The 19,473-nt window shown below is 44.4% G+C and overlaps 1 protein-coding gene across 2 annotated transcripts in view; it reads left to right on the top strand.

Annotated features, from left to right (window-relative positions):
- The first annotated feature begins 270 nt into the window (after positions 1-270).
- LOC126533952 (doenitin-1-like) overlaps positions 271-19,473 on the top strand; it is a 28,189-nt gene continuing 8,986 nt past the window's right edge. Inside the window, exons 1-2 of one of the 2 annotated variants that reach the window (XM_072289299.1) lie at positions 271-398; positions 17,185-17,361. In XM_072289299.1, coding sequence (XP_072145400.1) covers positions 17,211-17,361 — 151 coding nt within the window. In that variant the 5' untranslated portion in view covers positions 271-398; positions 17,185-17,210. Of the gene's footprint in view, positions 399-8,178; positions 8,339-17,184; positions 17,362-19,473 lie in introns of those variants that run through there. The other variant, XM_072289298.1, reaches the window with a different exon arrangement.

The raw sequence follows: 19,473 nt of genomic DNA, 5'->3' as shown, positions 1-19,473 counted from the left end.
GACAAAGAAGTAGCGTTACCTATTGTAGGCTGTTGTTCTGTGCCTACCTTCTGGCCCTACATTTATCGGACGCGACCAGACAATGGCAGGATTTGCAAACTTGGGTCTTTTTTTGTCGTATGGACTACAACGATTTGAAAGTATGCATGGCCCTTCGTTCTTTCGCCGGGAATAGCGGTTTGCGTAGATTAACCTGCAGACGCATTGTTCATTGTCCTAGCCTATAAAAATATCACACCAGTTATAGGATACACATCCATTTTGTCCAGGAGTGATGGCGAACGTCCACGCGCGACTGCTTTCAAAGTGTGCTTATCTTGGGGCTTCTGGGAAAATATGTTCTGCACTCGAAAACAAATGCGAGGACAAGCAAAAGAAAGTAGCTTTTTAATCAGCTTGTAAGTTTTCGGTCCTATATTATTTAACATTTTCTTTCTTTTTTTGCAGTGCCTTAACATTACCAATATATGTGGACATTGATTTCGATAAGACATTGGAATTGATCGTAGTCATTATGCTGAGGCACTACTTTTATTCTAATGATCATGAAAAGTACATGTCTTTAGTTATCTTCTAAATGTTAGTTACAGAAGTGCGCTATCTCGTTGAAATTAAACTGTAGGCTACCGCTCATACACATTTCAGAAAAACCTGATATGCAAAGATAAATTTTGCTTGAACATTCTTCTTTCCAGTATTAGACATATATGACATCAACTTCATGTTCTTTCTAAAGTTAAAATCGGCTTGTAGAAGTAAGGTTAGGGAAACCTGATAATATCCTAGCCTAACCTTTTTCGTTCGACTCTATAGAAAACAAGATGTCACTAATCAAAGCAATAAATGAAAAAAGGTCTTCAATAAGTCAATGTGTTGGTTTGATGATGATGATGATGATGATGATGACGATGACGACGACGATGATGATGATGATGGTGATGATGATGATGGTGGTGGTGAGGAAAATGATTTACTGGTATCCGCAATGAAACGGGATGGTGAGAAATAGTCACCTGGCCTGTTTGAGGTTTTTCTGGTGGGCCATAGGTGCTTTTCATTCTAGCATTTTTGTAGGCATGTCCTTAATCTTTTCTTTTTTCCTCAAAACTCATCTCAATGAATCATCAATCAAAAAGTGAGCTTTATTTAAACAATTCAAGGAATGCGTACAAAAATGGTTGCACCAATAGCTTATGGGGCTAGTAGCTGGTCCAATACACAAAAAATACATATACAGGTGAACCAAGTACATATCTGCTCAAAGAGAAAGGACATTATTTACATGAACAAGTGCTTTTCTTAAGGAAGAGCTATTACGTTTGGCTAGACAAGAAGAAGCGTTTACATACAAGATCAAAATTTCTGGTTACTTTATTTTCACAGGCACAGTGCTCCAAGTTACAGCTCCAAAGAACTCAAATAATCGTTCACCGTAGACATTGCTACCGTAAGGAAGGTTTCAGTTAAAGTTAGTTGCTTGCCTGGGGTTTGCACGCTGGAAGGTAAATATGGTGTTGGGTAAGGGAGAGTTGGTGTTGAGTATTTTGTGAACTAAACAAGCGATCTTATATTTTTTTAACACCGCGAAAGAAAATATACGAATATCAGTAAACAGAACGCTACTTCAGTGATGAACTGAGAAAAATCTTATCATTCTTATGGCGCGTTTTTGCAACTGCACTATAGGTGTCAAGTAAGTTTTATATTTTAGGCCCCATATTTCACTACAATAGCTCATGTGGGTATGAAACAAAGAAAACCATATGCAACGAAGCAAATCACGAGGAAAAAATTGCCGGGGACGGGCCAGCGTGTAACAGCTGAAAGCGAGTTTTCTACAGACAACGCTAATTTGTTCTCTCCAGTGCAAGTGACTGTCTAAAGTAACACCGAAATATTTAAATGAATCAACACAATCCAGAGTTCAGTTCGCTAGAGTCAAAGTGGACGCACTGTAGTCTACTCTTTTCCTGTTGGAGAGAAATATGATGTACTTAGTTTTATTAGTATGTAAGGCTAGTCTATTTTATGAAAACCATTTAGCTACTTTTAGCAGTTCATCCGGTATAGTGTCCTGTAATGACGAGAGTGAATCGCCTGAGTAAACTAAGGCGGTGTCGTCAGCATACATCAAAACTTTTGACAGGTTAAGTGCGTCCGGTAAATCATTTATGTATAATGAAAACAGAAAAGGGCATAAAATCGAGCATTGTGGTAGACCGCATACGATATCATATGACATATCATATGATAACCTACGATATCATACGATATCATACGGCATAGGACAGTCAAGATGCCTTGTATCGCAACATATGCCTCTAAAGAATCCAGCCATATCAATGTCTTTCATGATTTTTGTCGCCAGTACTCTAAACGTCTCTAGCCTATTCCAACTGTCTATAGGTTGATGCTTCCGTCCAGTTTAAATCAAAGTGTTTTTGGACGGTGTACGTTACCTACGGTTCTCTCCGGGTGAATCGCTTAGCAGTCCATTAGGGTATGCTGAGTGGTCTTCGGATTTTAGCATACACATGGCTCATCTATGCCTCAATATTTACAGCAGTGTGCTTTTGTCCTTAGGCAAACCAACTCGAGCATAATATAAGAAGGCACAGCCTTTTTGGAAAACCAAGGTAATGTTTAAGCGTAGGATTCTCGTTTTTGCGTTACCACTGCGTCCGAGTTTTGACACCCACCTGGCCAGGGAAGAGGGCTGGGTGGGGGGAATGCATTGGTACTGTTGGCAAGGGAGAAATAAAAGGCAGTAAACACTCGCTACAATCTTACATCCGATCCCGCGCATTCGGATGTATGATATGCTCATGAACGAGTGCAAAACAAACGTGTTTCCACGACGCTGCTTTGTTTTACGCGAAGATTATCAACAAAGGCATACTTGCCGAAGCAAGAAGCACTTCACAACGGCACGCCCTGCACTTACAGCTGTCTATATGGTCAGTACGGTTAGCTCGCTGGACTGTCGCAGTGATTGCTGGCGGCACTCGCAATCGAGCTTGTGACCGACAGTGTACTTTTGCCAACATATTTACATTTGTTCAATTACGCAGTGTGTACGCAAATAAAAATATTTTCTCTGATGGGAAGAGCAAGCGTGCTAGGCAAGTGAAACACTCCGCCTAAACTGTCGGTTCAGTGCTACCTTCCTGCGAAATGCCTTGGCATGGCTGTTCCCCTTCTCGCCTGTGGTTTATTACTAGGCGCTGCTTTGCACATAGGTGCAATTTCGACATTACATTACTCGGTAGGTTGGTATTTCATATCAAAATTGAAATATAGGCAAGTGTTATGACAGTATGACAATTTTATGACGGTCTAGAGGCCATCATCGCCCCACTGTCGTCAATATACATTCGTTATCATTTCAGAATCGTCATACTATTGTCGTCGTAGCACTTCTGGCATCACCAATATATACTCACTAAGCCTGCGATATCCGAAATTCGCCACAGAAACGCTGCCTACACAATGTGTACATTTAATTTTCTCAATGGGAGCTTTCCTCACGCGCATCTGCTAATGTTTGTAGTATCGCTGTCCTGTGGTATGATGGTGCGAACATTTATGTTGCCCAGCATTCTGTCTATACTCAGGATATCGCATGCTGCTCTGTTCTTGTCATCAACCGCCAGAATGTTCTTATGGATGTTAATTCTCATATCCGTAATCTCATTCGGAACAAGAGCCTCCAGTGTGACAGATATAGCTTGCCTGTTCAGCCAATTGAGGTCTTCGGTCGGCGTCTCGGGAAAGAGGAGGATGGTATAAGCCCCGCCATTGGCCTTTGCCGCCGCCGTCTTTCTTGTGGAAGACCAGGAAGCAGTGACGATTCTCCTCTTTCCTTTTTACCTTACAACTGTCTAGTAATCCCCGTCATCCGACAGATCTTCTTCTGAAGCAGAGTACTACAGCAGGGTGTCCTCGCTGCTTGTGTCACTCATGAGGTGATTGCGCTTCCTCGGAGCACTTGACGCTGTGACGTCTGTCTCCTCCGGACGTCTAGCTGACTCCGCTTCCATCGCCGAAGGTCTCGGGAGCGGCACCCCCGAAAACACGCTAAAATACTCGTAAAATGAGAGCAGTGAAAAAATGGGGTTCTGCACAAGAGTCACTTCTTCATCGTCTCCCCTATAGAAATGTATAGAAACACACACTGTCAAGATGCAGCTGCTATACGGGAAATCACTGTTCCCCTTGCGTAAGCTGCTGAAGCTCCTTAAAGCTGCTAATATTACTGCGTTGACTTTCATATCGCAAGCTTCAAAGAAAAGAACACCGCACCATTGGGTCGAACAATTCTCACTAGGAACGTAGACGTTAATGCAATTAGTGCTATTACCGTCCAAGAAATGCGACGACATGCCGTATTGTCACCGCTGACACCCGTCATTCATGTGTGAGGAGTGCGCGCAGCCGCGCACTTTTTAATGCGCTTCCCTCTCGACACGTTGCGCCATCTGCTGGTGGCTCCACGAAGACCGTTGATGGTGCGCGTGCGAACCCATTTACTGATATGCCCCGTTACACACCCACAGGAACTCAAGTTTGCGTAAAAAAGACTCATCGAAGAGCGTGTTATAATGCATGGCGCATACTCAGCGCCCTAAGTTGGCGTCAAAGAGGTCTATTGAAATAAGCCATATGGACAGTGGCATTTATCGAGCGACCAAAGTTGATGTCAAAGTGGTTTGTTGAAGAGCGGTGAGTACACAGTGGAGGCTAAACAGTGAGACACGGAGGCGTGAGAGAGGTTCACTGAGGAGTGGCCCATATTAGGTGGCATATAGGAAGCGATCCAAGTTCGTCCGACATCTGGTTTCTGACCAGAGTTCCCCTCAGGACAGCAACCCGACGTGCCATTTGCAGTGACCCAAAGTCGCGACAAAAACGTGAGGGACAAAGACAAAAAGACGTAAACAACCCGGAAAGCGTGTGAATTATCCTGACTAGGCTAATCGCAATAAAATGATTATTGCCAAGGGCTGAAATCTCTTTTAACCTCCTTACTGGCAAAAGAAATTTTTTCGGTAATACCATCAATACCGTCCCAGTAGGGCACTGTTATACTGTAATGCTTGATGTAGGATGAGATGCGAATGTTCTACAGCTCTTCGACGTTTATGTGATGCATCAAAATTGAAGAGACCAAAGTGCACATGCTTACCTGAAGTTACTTTACAACACAACAGAGTGGGATAAGATGTTGTCCACCTACACTTACCATGACCAGCCACGGTAGCATAGTTGTTATAGGACAGTTAAGCGAAGGGCGCATGCGCATTTGCGCCTGCGCCCTCCGCTTAGCCGCAGGCGGGCTAGCGGAGCGAGTACGAAGTCCCGAGATCATTTAATGGCTTTGGCGTCCGCTGTTTGAGGGGAGCGCAGTGTAGGAACCATCGTGTATCTATATTAGCATGCGAGATAAGCATTCCCAGGAGGCCTAAAAAGAATGATAATCTTCCCGTGCAGCGTCTCTCTTGTAGCCATGTAGTATCTTTGTTGCATCAAACCCAATTCATGAACCAATCAAATTTAATTTGCCATGTGGAACACAACGAGGAATACCAGTGGTACAGCATAGAAAGCTGATACCTACGGCCACATTTATACCTTTAGGGATCAAAAAATTCGACAGAACACGTCTCGCGATGCCTGTCAACCGTAATGCGTTAAGAATTACATCAATGCACCTTCACATGTTCCCACCGTCGAAACGAGTAATAAATTGTTTTAGTTTGGCGTTATAACGCTCCACTCGGCAGCTCCGCGGAGCGGAAGCACGAATGCGCATGCTTCCTCCGCTTAGCCGCAAGCGGTCTAGCGGACCGAGAAACAAGGTCCGCTTGGAAGACTTCTGCTAGCGATGTGGTCGATGCGCGCACCCTCTCTCGCGTGTGCATCGAGTTGCTTTTTCAAAGATGGCTCCTTCAAGCTAGATGTTGACCACGCCGTCCGCTTCAACCACGCCATGTTCGCCTGCGCAGCGCAAGGCACGAAAGCGATATCGTATAGCCGCAGATTTGCGTCTACAACGACAGGTTACTTTTGCCGACCCATTCGAACACCCCACAGCGTGGGAAGCTGTACACCGACATGTGGTGCGCACTGCGCAGCTCGAGCTGACCATTCGCGCAATCAAAGAGCGGGTCGACCCGCTCGTCGGATGCCTTAGGCAACAAGACACAGTCAACGCGAGAAAGCGAATGCTCAGCTTCTCGTAGTACATACTGTATGCGCTGTTTTGTTCGGTAGGTCCTAGATGTGACATACGTGAAACGGATAGTCGCAGCGTAACCTGCTCGTTTTCTCCGTAGATCCGGCACCGATAATCAAAATGGAGAACGCGAGCATCTGCTCCAAGAAGTGTCCACTTTGATGCAAAACGCCGGGTAGCGGCCAGGAACGTGCCGCGAGGAGCAAGCTGCATGGGGCCGCGGTGACCTGCTACATCGGTGCAGTCGGCAGCAGCTCGGCAGCGCATGGCGCGCGAGCTGAGTGACTCGGCCACGTCTTCAACGGCCGCAGTTTACACAACCGAGCATGGGCAGCTAAATGGCATGCGATCTGGAGTGGGCGCGGGCATTTACGGATATGTATGTGTGCTTTGTAGTCCGCAAAATTTTCTCAGCTTCCACAGATACAATTTCCATTACGTTCTAATCCCCGGATTTAGATCGACACCGCGCAAGTTTGGCCTGGTCGCACTTTTTTGGTCGCATGCTGGCAGTTGTGCTGCTTCTTATGTGCCGTAGGAACTCTTCCGGCCAAAATCTTGAACCCCATTACTTTGTCCTATACAAGCTGTTCTGCTTGGATCAGTCATTTATTTTATTCTGCCTACAGATATGTAGGATATGGTTTAAACATAATTGAACAATCGTATAATTTGCTGTGTTCAGTATCGGCTAAAAAATAAAAACGTACTTGCATTAAAAGCAAATAAATTAACATTACCCCTTCCTGTACCACGAAGTTATATAAAAGGAAACGCCGATGACAAGACTGATGGAGCAGTTCCAGTGTGCTCCCATCGACTGCAGTGGTCGATGCGGTGCATTTACATCGGCGCTCGACATTCGTCAGCCGCTTACATTTCACGCACAAACTCAAGGCTCGCGTTGCAGCAACAACTCAGTTCCGGCAGCATTGTTGCGTACGCAGTGTGTATCAACGCATGCCGAGTTGGCGCGCATGTAGATTACTGCACATGCGCAGGTCTGCTTTGATGTGCGGCCGCACTGTCTTCCCGTGCTCGCAGCACCGCGCGGCCACACACACGGCGTGTTTAGCCTAACTGTACTCTTTCGTGGTTAAGTCGCGCACATACTTCACTGTTTCTTCCTCAAAAAGCCAGATGCCGGTGGCGTTCCCCCACATTGTTAATGTCACCGGCTTTAATTGTTTGAGGAGAAATGGGAAAGCAAACACTCCCTCCGTATGAACACACTTGCCGTGACCATAGCGCAACGGGACGAATGACGGCTGCATGACTCGGGCCTAACCTAATCGACAGATTAACAAAACCAGCCGACTTTCAAGCACTTAACTGCTGTAATAGCATCAACACCCATTATTCCAATTTTATTCGAGAAATATGCACCTGTCTTATGCGTCTTGAAAGTACACATTAATAAAGACGTGCTATTCCTGGTAATTCCCACGTCATGATTCTGCTACGTAATAGAAGCAAAATATTTATTCTGGTGTATGAATCAAATGAAACACCTAATTGACATATATATAAAGAGTAACAGGCTGATGAGTTGTTATTGTGAAACCTTTTGTACTTTGAACTTCGAGGTTTCTACCATACCCCAAATCCACCGTTCCAATGCGTATTTTGCGTTGTACCTCACATTCAGAAACGATGGCAGTTTCTGTCCTTGGATACGTTTACTCTATCCGTCTTTCGCAATGTTCTGAAAGGACTACTGTTCCAATAATAACTTCCATTTTCTGCACATCAGACCGCTAGAAAACCACAAATACATATGCAGAAAAGATCATAAAATGAGTACTCTCTGTATCATTCATCACTCGCAATCTGACATTCTTCGTCGTTGGCGAAGCTGTCAAGCTTGCAGCTGCAAAAGGAATACCCGCCTGTTGAAGTATTCTTGTTTGTTACGGTTGTAGAAGCACTGTTTTTGTTTTTCAAGTGTGTGTCTCAGGGCGCATGACTGAAAAACAAATGCACTTGGCAGTAAGAACTTAGTGCTCCTTTTGAGAAGGCATACTTCGGACCATAGGAAGGCAATGAGGATTCCCCTAACTTCTTTTCTTACCTACTATGTTGTTTGCTTCATACCAACGTATGGTAAGCTGTAGCAATCACAATTTACCTAAATGAAATCTTATTTGCCATTTTCATCAGTACATTGACTCGAAGTGACGCTTGAATTTTATGAGAATTCAGTTTGCGGTATGCATGCGTAAGGTTGCGACCTTAGCAGTTTATAATCATGTACCGCTGCGACACGTACGAATTACTGATCCTGCCTGCGGCACTGAATATGCTTTGTGCGTCGCTGGCCACCTTATCCGGAAGAATTCGTCTATGCATTTCTTTGAGGTAAGGCTCAAAGACGCTGACGCATTTGTAAAGAACGTTAGCTGGAGAAAAGTTGATGTTGCGCCTTGTTGATATGGGTGAGCAAGATGTGTATAGCAATTCAAAAAAAATACAGTGACGAAGAGTGTGCATAACAAAACGTGTTGTGTCATCACCACCTAGATAGCACAAGGCCTATTTACTCCGATCCATGACGTCACACTACCTGGCCCGAAACTTCCATTGACATGGCTGGCATGATGAAAGCGGGGACGTCAGAATCACTATGGCCTACTCGGGGGCATCTCCATTAGGTTCTATTGCAGTCGCGCCTGGTAAAATGACGTCATGGATCAGAGTGAAAAGGCCTTGTGCAATCTAGGTGGTGTTGGTTGTGTTGAACGTCTTCGTTCCCATCTTTTCAATCGATTTGTCATTTGCTTACAAGCATTTGCTGTAAGTGCCGTTAGAACGGTACTCAACGCGTCGCGTCGAAAGGCAGACATACATGCACGCGTATGACCTTCTTCGGCAAGAGGGTGACAGTGCCTGACTCTGACTGCACAGCAGGTACTTTCTCAGTTGCGTCTATCACGCCAGTGGCAACCAGTCACCGCCAAGAATAAGAGGGTGAAAGGGAATGAACGAATGAAGAGGAATGTCAAAACTCAACCCCGCAGTCCCACACAATATTGGATTTACAAAAATAAAATGCAACTAGCACGCGCATTGGGAATGAGTTTAAGCATGATTAGTTGGTGCTCGCGATGGACGCTGTTCTTGTTCAACAAGAATCTGCAACTATAAAGCACGTTGGCATGTTGGACACATTTTCAGGGAAAAACGCCTAACTCAGCCTGGAGATATGACACCCGGAATTGGTAGAACCCACGCTTGAAGAAGAAGTAATGACGGCGACAACATGAAGAAATTGAAACAACGACCATGCAACGGCAGAGATTGCATGTCGATGGCGATTTCACAACAATGTCATTATCGTGGAATAATGATGACGGCCTGCGACACCAGAATGACTACGACGACTGAAAACATGGCGGAAACTGTATGATAACGATGCATTGAACATGGTGAAACCATAACGACCGTACGACGACGACAGCTTCAGGAAAAAGGCATGACGACCACTTATGATGACGATGCGTTCAAGAGGGCAGCAGGACAACAATCGAATGAAGGAGTTTGAATGATGGTGAGGAATGAAAGAAGCGGTCATCACGACGATAATATAACAAGGAATGAATGCAACAATTTGACAACAACGCAATAACGTCGATGGCGGGAAGATTTCTTCATGACCACGACAGCATAAGAACACCGAAATGACTACGACCGAATGAAGACGAATAGAAGACCATGCCGGTATAAGGAAGGCGACATGAAGATGACGGCATGACAAAATTGGATGGCTATTCGACATGCTAACGATGGTAGGATGATGACCACAGAAATACAATGGCGCGAAGACCATGGTGTCTGCGTGACGTAACGGGATCCTTCAAGAGCACCATCAAAAAGAAACCGAGGACACCGAAGCGCTGCTTATGGGTTGTGATTGCGAAAGCATTAACGTACAATTGAACGACGCTGAGTGGTCCTTCGAGTAACGCTGCGAGTAACGTGTCATAGCGGTACGTACTGCCCGAGCCTGTAAGAAGCAGCAGCCCGCGGTGCGAATGCCGCATGCCACCGACATTCTCCGTGACGAGAGTCCAAGGACGCAACAGCGGCCACCAAGGCCGCCAGGCAGTTGCAGCAGCTAAGCCGAGTGGGCGTGAGAGATAGAGAAACAGATGACGCGCCTGCTACCGAGAGCGAGGCGGTGGCACCCGCACTTATGCGTCACGTGCCCTCGCCATCAACAACCCCTCTTGCCCCGCGGCAACGTGTCGTCTTATCGGCGGTATCGTGACGTGGCATCGCAGCCAATGGGAATTTAGGTGCCGTTGCGCAGCTACAAACGCCGGTTTTTTCGCGCAAAGGGCCATTTGACGCTTTTGCGTCAATATTTCTGAAGGGCAGGAATGGCTTCTTGTCACAAGATTGTTCAGAGTACAGTTGAGCCCTCCTCCCTAATAACAGTACAATTATTGCTAGGCACGGACATGACCAGGCCAGACTCATAATAGTAGAAACTGCAATTGAAGAGAAAAAAAAAGCAACCGTTCAATGGCCATGTCAACAACGGAGCTATCCTATTTGTGGGATGCACCAGAAAGAATGGGCCAGCTCTTTGACAATGACTGCAGTGTCGAACGTTTTTAATCGTGACATTGATATGAGCAAGCGACAGCGTGAAATCGCGCATGTGCACAATTGCATATATGTTTGATCTTTTTGCAATAATTGAGATCAGTCGCAAGTCAGTGCTTGTTTTCGCTTGTCGCTTTTTTCGCCAGCCTTTGTCTGCCTTCGCGCTATCAAACATCGCGAATAAAGTAGATGGCATGACGACGGCAGCATTACGACGCTAAAGGATGGCGAAGCTAAAATTACAACGCTAGAAGCAACTCGACGATATCGTGACGTTGTTAGTGCTGCGTACGCTTGACGAGACTACACGATGACGATGCAGTGACAAACATGGCATAACGACGGCTGCATAATCGCGATCAGATGGCAATTGCGTTCTCAAAGTGAGATGAGGACGACGCTATAGTGACTACGACAGCACGGCAGCAGTGTTTTAATGATGGCAGCGCGACGAGGACCGCATGGTAACGGCAAAATCACGTCACAGAGATGAAGAGGGAATCAAGACAGCAGAACCGTCAGAGCTGAAGAAGCACAAAAGAATAATCACAATGAAGTAAGGGATATGAAATGACAACCACGGAAGGACAAAGACTGCGTAATGACGGAGGTACGTCTGCATTGGAGCTCACATAAGCACTTACCTACATTACCATGAGCAGCCTCTGTTCGCACTAAATCTGGGGCGCGTTTGAAGTACGCCCGACGGGGAAATGTTGGAAAACGGCACTTTTGCATCGATATATCGACAAATATATCAGCCCAGGTCCGGATCCATTCAGCCGCGCGACAAGGCTAGCAGCCACGCCCTAGCAAGGAGAGAAAGCAAAAAACGCTTCGCTTCGAAGCAGCACCACAGAGGCAACGAAAATGAGAGAAAAGCAATGTTCAGGCCAAGCACTTGATTCACTAACAAGTAATGACAGCAAACTTCAGTGATTCCATCCGCCTTACGCAAAATTACTTCGACAGCAGCATTCTCCCTGAGTAAAGAACACAAAATGTTTTTCTTGGCAGCTTTTACCTCAAATCATTGTGTTGAATAGTGTTCCCTGTGGTACGGCAGTTGGTGATGGTCATTCGAATAAATATGTATTAACACATTATAACAATATAAAAATATATTTCAAAATTTTAAGCGGTCCCTCTAGTGCTCTGATAGCAGAGCAACAATACTGTGTTTTGATGTATTTAACTTGTGACTTTTTATTGTTTGTTATGTAGGTACCTTCATTTCAATATTCTTGGATGATGCATGTTGGGAAATTTGAATTACGCACCTGTGCAGAGTTACGAACTCTCAGATTTCTCATGTCTTACTAGGATTGATTGTTTGCAGTGAAAATGTAGATCTTTACGAAAGATTTTTGGCACAGCTGTTTGGGCAAAGGATTAGCCGGGTTGCTTGCGGACAGGTATTATTTTTCTTCACGCTGTGAAGTATGCTGAAGGCGACAATGAAACCTAGCCGAACAGACAAACGTACTTACGGAGTCACAAGGGAAGCTAATTTTAAAGCCCACAACTGCAGTGGCACTAATGTAACTTAACATAAAGCTTACATATACCTACAATAAATATCAGAATAACCGAGGGAAAAGAACGCAAAGCGCGAAGTAACATCAAGCCATGCTTGAGCAATGTGAGGTAAAGACTAGCAAAATGCCTTTCTGGGTTACTTCAAATATGAAATAATTGAGCTTGGACATGCACGGCCCATGAACGTTCTTTTTTGTTTCTTTTCATTATTTGTATATTCATAAATGTGCTAACTCTCGCAAGAATATTTTTATACAAGCGCCACCCTTTTCTTCTGGGTATTCTGCCGTGTCTTTCGCTCTGCCGACTTACTTATGCAAGCGTTTATTTCACATAGAGATTAATACTGTGGGACCATACGCTAAATTACACAACTTGACAATATAGCGACACTATAGTGTATAGTGACACTATAGTGTGCTCCGTATAAGGAGCACCATTGTAGCGGATACAGGCGAACACTCAAGAAGGCACATGAAAGATACAGAGACGGCACTGTGTCTTTCATTTGCCTTCTTCCGTCCTCGTCGGTATGCGCTACGATGGCACTCCAAGAAGCCATAGCAACAAGAGGGCATGGCAACACTACTTGACGGTATTTCCTGTTCAGCGGGCCCTTTCGAGACTGTGAGCGCAGTGTTCGGACACATTTAAAGAGAAAGTACCACAGTGGCGGCTTTCAGTACCAGCATAACGCGATGGCACATTAAGCCTTTATTGACGAGCGTCGCATACTGGCAACATAATTGATAATATTTTTTTCATCCTGTGTTTTCATGGTGAGAAACAAAGTTTCTTGTTAACTGTCTTCAATAAACAATGAAAGACAGATGACAAGCTTCATTTGTGGATTTAGTGAAGAAGCTCAGGAGGGACACGAAGTTTGACAGGCGATTCAATTTCTTTTGAAAGTAGGGTTGCCACACGCATGTTGAAGGCGACCACTACAACAAAAACTCGCGCGGCCAGAGGATACAGACCGATGAAACATCTACAGTAGCAGTGGTGTCGCACGCGATATGTAAAGCCAATCAAATCCACACAAACGTTCACACATGACGAGAGGTCTTCGTAAAAACCTCCAAACGAAGCCATAGGTTCCTTGGCATATATAGGCCACATCTCTTCCCTAACATTGTTGTTCGTATTAACGTCCAATAATTTCCTCACCACTAAACACTTTTGCTTAGGACGACGTCTCTTTCCGTCGGTCACAGGCGCTAACGCTACGCTTGTTACAGACACATACCTATTCCAACCCCGCCACGTTACACATTATCTACCCGGACGTCTACCACGACTATGCGTGCTCCTCGTGCCGGATCACGGCGACACTCGCACACGTGCTCTGGGAGTGCAGAAACGCTGTGCCCGACTTTACATCAGACAAGTGGGAGAAGACCCTACTAAGCACGCTCCTACAAGACCAGCAATGCGGCGTCCAGCAGGCTCGCGCAGCGGCTGCCCGGTACTCCCTGTCGGTTCCTACGTGGGAGTCGTCCACTGCGCCCTGACGTGCGTCCTGCAGGACAGTTATTAAAGTTTGTCCAATCCAAATCCATTTTTCGGGAGCCTATGTTCAGTGTCCTGTCTAGTGCTTCCCCTCTGGCAATGAATAAGCTTTCCCAAAATATTTTTTTTCCTCAATTGTAGATACAATTGAGGAAAAAACAAGCTGTGAGGAGTGCATACTCTCGATTTGTTCTTACCATTTAGATGTATTGAAAATCTTTTTTTGTGTGTTTTTTCTAGGTGCAGTCCGTCATTAAAGAAACCAGTTGCATAAATGGACTCTAGGGCGACACAGAAAATAATAGGCGTTTGGTTACATGGTAAACATTACCGACTTGAAAAACACAACAGGAAATTTCAGTTTGTCGTATTTTGTGACGTTGTTTCTGACGTTCTGTTGTCTGTAGTGTGACGTCCTGTAGTCGAAAGTTCGGTAGTTCGTGAGCAATATTTAATTAAAAATTGACAGAGACCTTTTTAAGGCTACGTAAATTTGTTAGTACAAATAAGAAAAATATAATATGAAAAAAGATTTCCCCATCGGAGATTCCAACTTGGAACTTCAGGATCCCGAGTCTAGCATCTTACCATTGCACCACGCGGAATTTTCACTTCCTTTGTTGGTATTTATTATAGTAGCATTCAACCCGACATTCACCAGTTCTGCATAGTCAGAGAATGGAGGGCACAATGAAAGTCACACACAGAAAAGGCAGAGCTGATACTGTGAGTAGAAACGCTGGTTTCATTTAGAAGGGAGGTAAGGATAAGCACCCCACCAAAATAGGGTACCAGTCCAGTTGTATATCGAGTCCATCATAAACATGTTTTAGGTGTAGGGTCATTTGGTTAAAATGTACCCTTGTAGGTACCACCGTTTCGGCGTTTCGGTCCATCATTCGCGTTTTCCACAAAGTGTGCATTCCCATGAGAAAAAACATATCGAAAGGTGCACTATTATCAGAGGTGGGCAGCAGGTATCGCACAGTATGAGCGTTAATTTCAAAGTCTTTCTTTAGAGTACATTGGAGGACATCTCAAAATAGGATAGCGTCAGTGCAGCTAATAAAACAATGTTCAATTATCTCTGGTACATCACAAAGGCAGAGTTAACAAAAGAGACAAAAATGCCCTTTTTTTGTAGCCGTGTTTTTACCGGTATGGTTTCACTATGAAGTCTATAACAGAATATTTTGCAGCAAGGGGATTAATACATCTTGCGAACTCACTTTAATATATCGTGGACTGGCAATTTAATGTATAGTGATCGGTAAAACTGAGGCGGAAATAGCAGGGACAGTAAATCGTTATATAATGTTTTACGCGATACAGAGTACAAGTATTCAGTGGAAAACCGGACTGTGAGGAAACGAACCACCAAGCAAACTTCTTGTAGGAAACCCCAGAAGCATAAACGCGAAGAAAAATTTGAAGAAACAACTAAATCAGGTAACACATTAACAAGTGCGACTTGCATGTATGACCGAATTATGGGATGCAAAGTATCGCGAAAAATGAAGAAACGAGACACCATTTGCCGCACATAAAGATGTAGTAAGCCCAGCCCACCTTCACCAACAGGCCTAAAAATGTCTCGCCTCATGGGCTCAAAAGTTGACGAGCATACGGTGAAAGCGTTGGATGTATAGTCTAGCACAAATAATACCTTGCAATACATAGTACATTTTGTTGCCAAAAAGTTATTGCAGGCTTCGGCTTTCCCAAAAAAAGAAATTCGTTGTGGAATGAATGTCTGAGCGTAAATTTGCAGGGCCGAAACCCATTCTTTGCAATAGTGTGCGCTTACATGCCTCTAAGTGTACATTTTGGTAAGTAAGTCAACAGTAAGAATCTCAGTCAGCGTTGCTGTTTACATTTGCATTTTAATAGCCAAGATGCGCTTTCATTCCACCGCGTCAACTGCCGCATCTCTAGAAGAGCAAAGGTGTCGTTACCATCGACAGGTACATCGTGCAATGCTACAACATCGATTTTGCTGTACGATATCCATATTGAATAAGAAATTCAGAAATAGACAATGGTGACCGGGGACACTGTTAGGGTTGTTACTGCTAATTTCGACAGTTGTCTCTCGCTCTTTACACTTCTGAGCGCGCATATAATTGGTGTGTTCAATGCAAAATAGCTGCATAAACACTCGTGGATGAGTCTTCATTCTGACACCATCCTGATTTCTCACGGCAGCGCTGTACCAGATTAATGAGACCCGAACTAGACAGCTTATCACGCAACTTTGTGGAAGAACCCTAAACTTCTTTTCCGATTCGCAAAAGCTTATGCAATATTTCTGGGAAATTAATTAATGTGTCAGTATAACGGCGCATGTAAGTCCACATGCCTCTGTGCCACATCTTGCCAAATAAAACAAAACGGATACGCAGCCGTTTCTGCAGATGGTATGATCTTGATCAGCGGCCGATTTTGAGGAGACCGGTAGGGCGTTGCTGATGCCTCATCGTCACGGCACAATTATAAGAACTGGCCACGCTGACTTTAATACCGATGTCGGTGCTATCAGCATTGCCGGCTTCAAAGAAGCACGACTGAATGTCGCGCAAGAGAAAAATACAGTGTACACCACCGATGCGAAACTGACGTACAATTTTAAAGCATCGCGACGGAAAGCGCTTCTGTCGCGGCGTCAGAACTCATGTCGCTGCGGCAGAAAGTGGCACATTTCTAACGCTATGGACAGAAAATATGTAGTCCCTACAGAGAGTTCCTGTTGCGACGTCAAAATTGCTGTTGCGATAGATAGTTGTTGCGACTTCACAAACTCTTGTCGCGATAGAAAGTTTCTGTTGCGACTTCAGAACTCTTCGTCGTCGCGACAGAATCTTTCTATTGCGACGAGAGAATTTCTGTCATAATGTCACAATCGCTCTCACGATAGAAAGCTGTTGTCACGAAGTTAGAACTCATGTTGTCGCGACAGATCATTCTTGTTGTGACTTCAGAACACTTGGTCTTCGTCACAGAATTTTTCTGTTGCGACATCGAAATTTCTGTCGTAATGTCAGAAATGTGTGTCGCAACTACAGAAACGTCAGGAACTTCTGTCGTGCAACAGGAATTTCTGTAGATGCGACACGAATCCCTGTTGTATTTTTCAACTGGGTAGATACTCCGTGTAGCAAGAAAATACAGTAGCCTACAGTTTTAAGGGAGTCGTAATTTTGCAGTTGTGTGGTATATATTGACAGACTTCTTGAAAGCATGTCACTAAGTAACAAATAAAGATAGCACTCCTGTTTTCGTCTGTAACGCAGTGTCGTCGTCCCCACGCTGCTTATCAATGCCTACTCAAGATGACGATTGCGACAATCGTCTCGATGATTGGTATTTCGACAAAAATGAAGGAAAGTGTGTAAATTTTATGTATGGAGACTGTCCACAGAATAATAACATCTTTCAAAGCCAAGAGGAATGTGAAACCACTTGCAAGGGTAAGTCTACGGACTTAGTTATAGACTATAGTTTCCATCAATCCTTATACAAAACTAGCTCAAATGTAACTTAGTGTGTTTCTCTAAGGAACTGTACTGGAAGCTTCACCTGAAACTACGCTACATTCTGCAATAGCCGTTAACTGAGGAGGTCTTTAAACATCATAATTAAACGCAAAATGAAAACCAATAAATAAATGCAATTTCTTCTATTTGGGCTATGAATTTGGGCATATTGGTGGGCATGGTATCCGGCCCTCTTTCATTCTTCTATTCCATAGTTTTAATCAGGTGGAGCATATGGGTTAGCTTCTCAATTACGGCAATATGTATAGTGAAAGTCGCATGCTGGGATCATAAACGATAACGTCCCTGGGATGTGGCCGGCAGTGTTATTTACAGCCTTGGGAGATTGTTATGCTTCAATATTATTGGTTTAACACAGGCTCCGAATGAGCTGCATAGTCACTTTAGCGCTACTACGATATATTGACAAGGCCACATTGTTTATATTTTTCTCAAGACAGTTTTCCTTGATGTTTTTTTTTTTGAATAGATAACCATTGTTACAATGTTATCGCTCTGCCTGATTCCTCTATCAGAACTTTCTGGAATGTTTACACCGTATGTATAGTGAAAGTATATTTGGCTAAGTAATGTGTTGGCCAGCCATTTTTGTTCGCTGACACGCTCGTACATGTTGAGCCACTCATCTGGGTCAACGCTGTTTGCCCTGAAAGAGGTCCTGGGATTGGGAGGCTCTGACAGGGCTACAAACTGGGTGGTGGTGGCTGGCGCAGCTGGCGCAGCTGGCGGCGACGCGTCATCGCTTGGCGGCGTGGTTGTAGATCTGAGCTGGAGGACGTCCGCTGCGAAGCTGCGTCGTTGGAATAAGTACGCCGCGCCTCCACCAAACAAATATAACGTGAAACCACATTAGGCAAGCTATTTACACGGTGTATTTACAAGTGGCAGCAAGCACTGGCCTACATAGAAACTGGCAAGCATCAAAACGTATTAGGCACTTCATCGTCCTAGCAGCAGCCAGCATGGATTTATGGGTACGTCCCACTAAATAGAAGTGCCCACATCATCTTCTTCGAATAGCACGTAGCAATAGTGCTAGTGCATTCTAGACCGTTTGCGGGCACCAACGTTATAAAATTCTTCGTCAGAAATAGCCGGAGATTTCAAGCATAGATCAAGTTTCGGGGATCGACGACTGCGCTCTGCCGCTGTCATTGTGCTCTGTGCGTGTTGTGTTTTTCTGGGCGTCGCTTCGCGAACTGAATAATTAAACCCTTAACTATCGTTAGTGGAAGTCCTATTCTTCGCACGAATGCACATTATGTTGACAATGGCATGAATATAGTTAGGTGGCAATTCTGAAACGATCAAGATAATACCACGACATGGTATTGACGAGGTCATGCCGACTATTAGAAGATGACGACTGCATTATGGCGGCAGTCGGATGACGACTGCATGATAAGAGTCAAATGACGAAGCTAAAATGATGACTGCATAATGGCTAGAAGCACATGACTACAAAATGACTAGGGGCACTCACCTTGTGGCCCAATATATCGGGCAGGTTCGTTCCGTGAGCCTGCGTGAGACTCAAAATGCTTGAAGTAGTAACAGCATGCTAACCGCAATAACCATATTACAAGCGATTGAGTGGAAATTAGTAAGAATAATTCAGCCCTGGCTTAGCACCAATGTGCTGCAAACGTCTACTTTCTAGTTTCCTTTCCTATGCTGGTTGGCCATGTTTATTCAACTGCAATTGCCAAAGCACTGTATACGCCATGCAGAGTGGTATGCTTCAATATGCTAATTGAAAAGCGGAAAATATATAGCAAAGCCGAGCACTGCATTATCGATATGATATAGTTAAGCTTAAGTGGTTGATAGTTTAGGAAAGCGATTACGAATTTATAATTGGATTGCCAATGAAAAGATAAACACCCTTCTGTTTTTGTTCTTTCACACATGTACTTTCCATGACGGGAAGCAAATGTCACCAAATTGTTCGAATTTTCATTGGCCGAACTGGGTTCGGATATTACAGGATTCCTATTTTCGGGCGCGTTTCAATAAATAATGATG

The sequence above is a fragment of the Dermacentor andersoni genome, chromosome 7 (genome assembly GCF_023375885.2).
Source record: "Dermacentor andersoni chromosome 7, qqDerAnde1_hic_scaffold, whole genome shotgun sequence".
Lineage (NCBI taxonomy): Eukaryota > Metazoa > Arthropoda > Arachnida > Ixodida > Ixodidae > Dermacentor > Dermacentor andersoni.
This window is presented reverse-complemented; position numbering and strand designations above follow the sequence as displayed.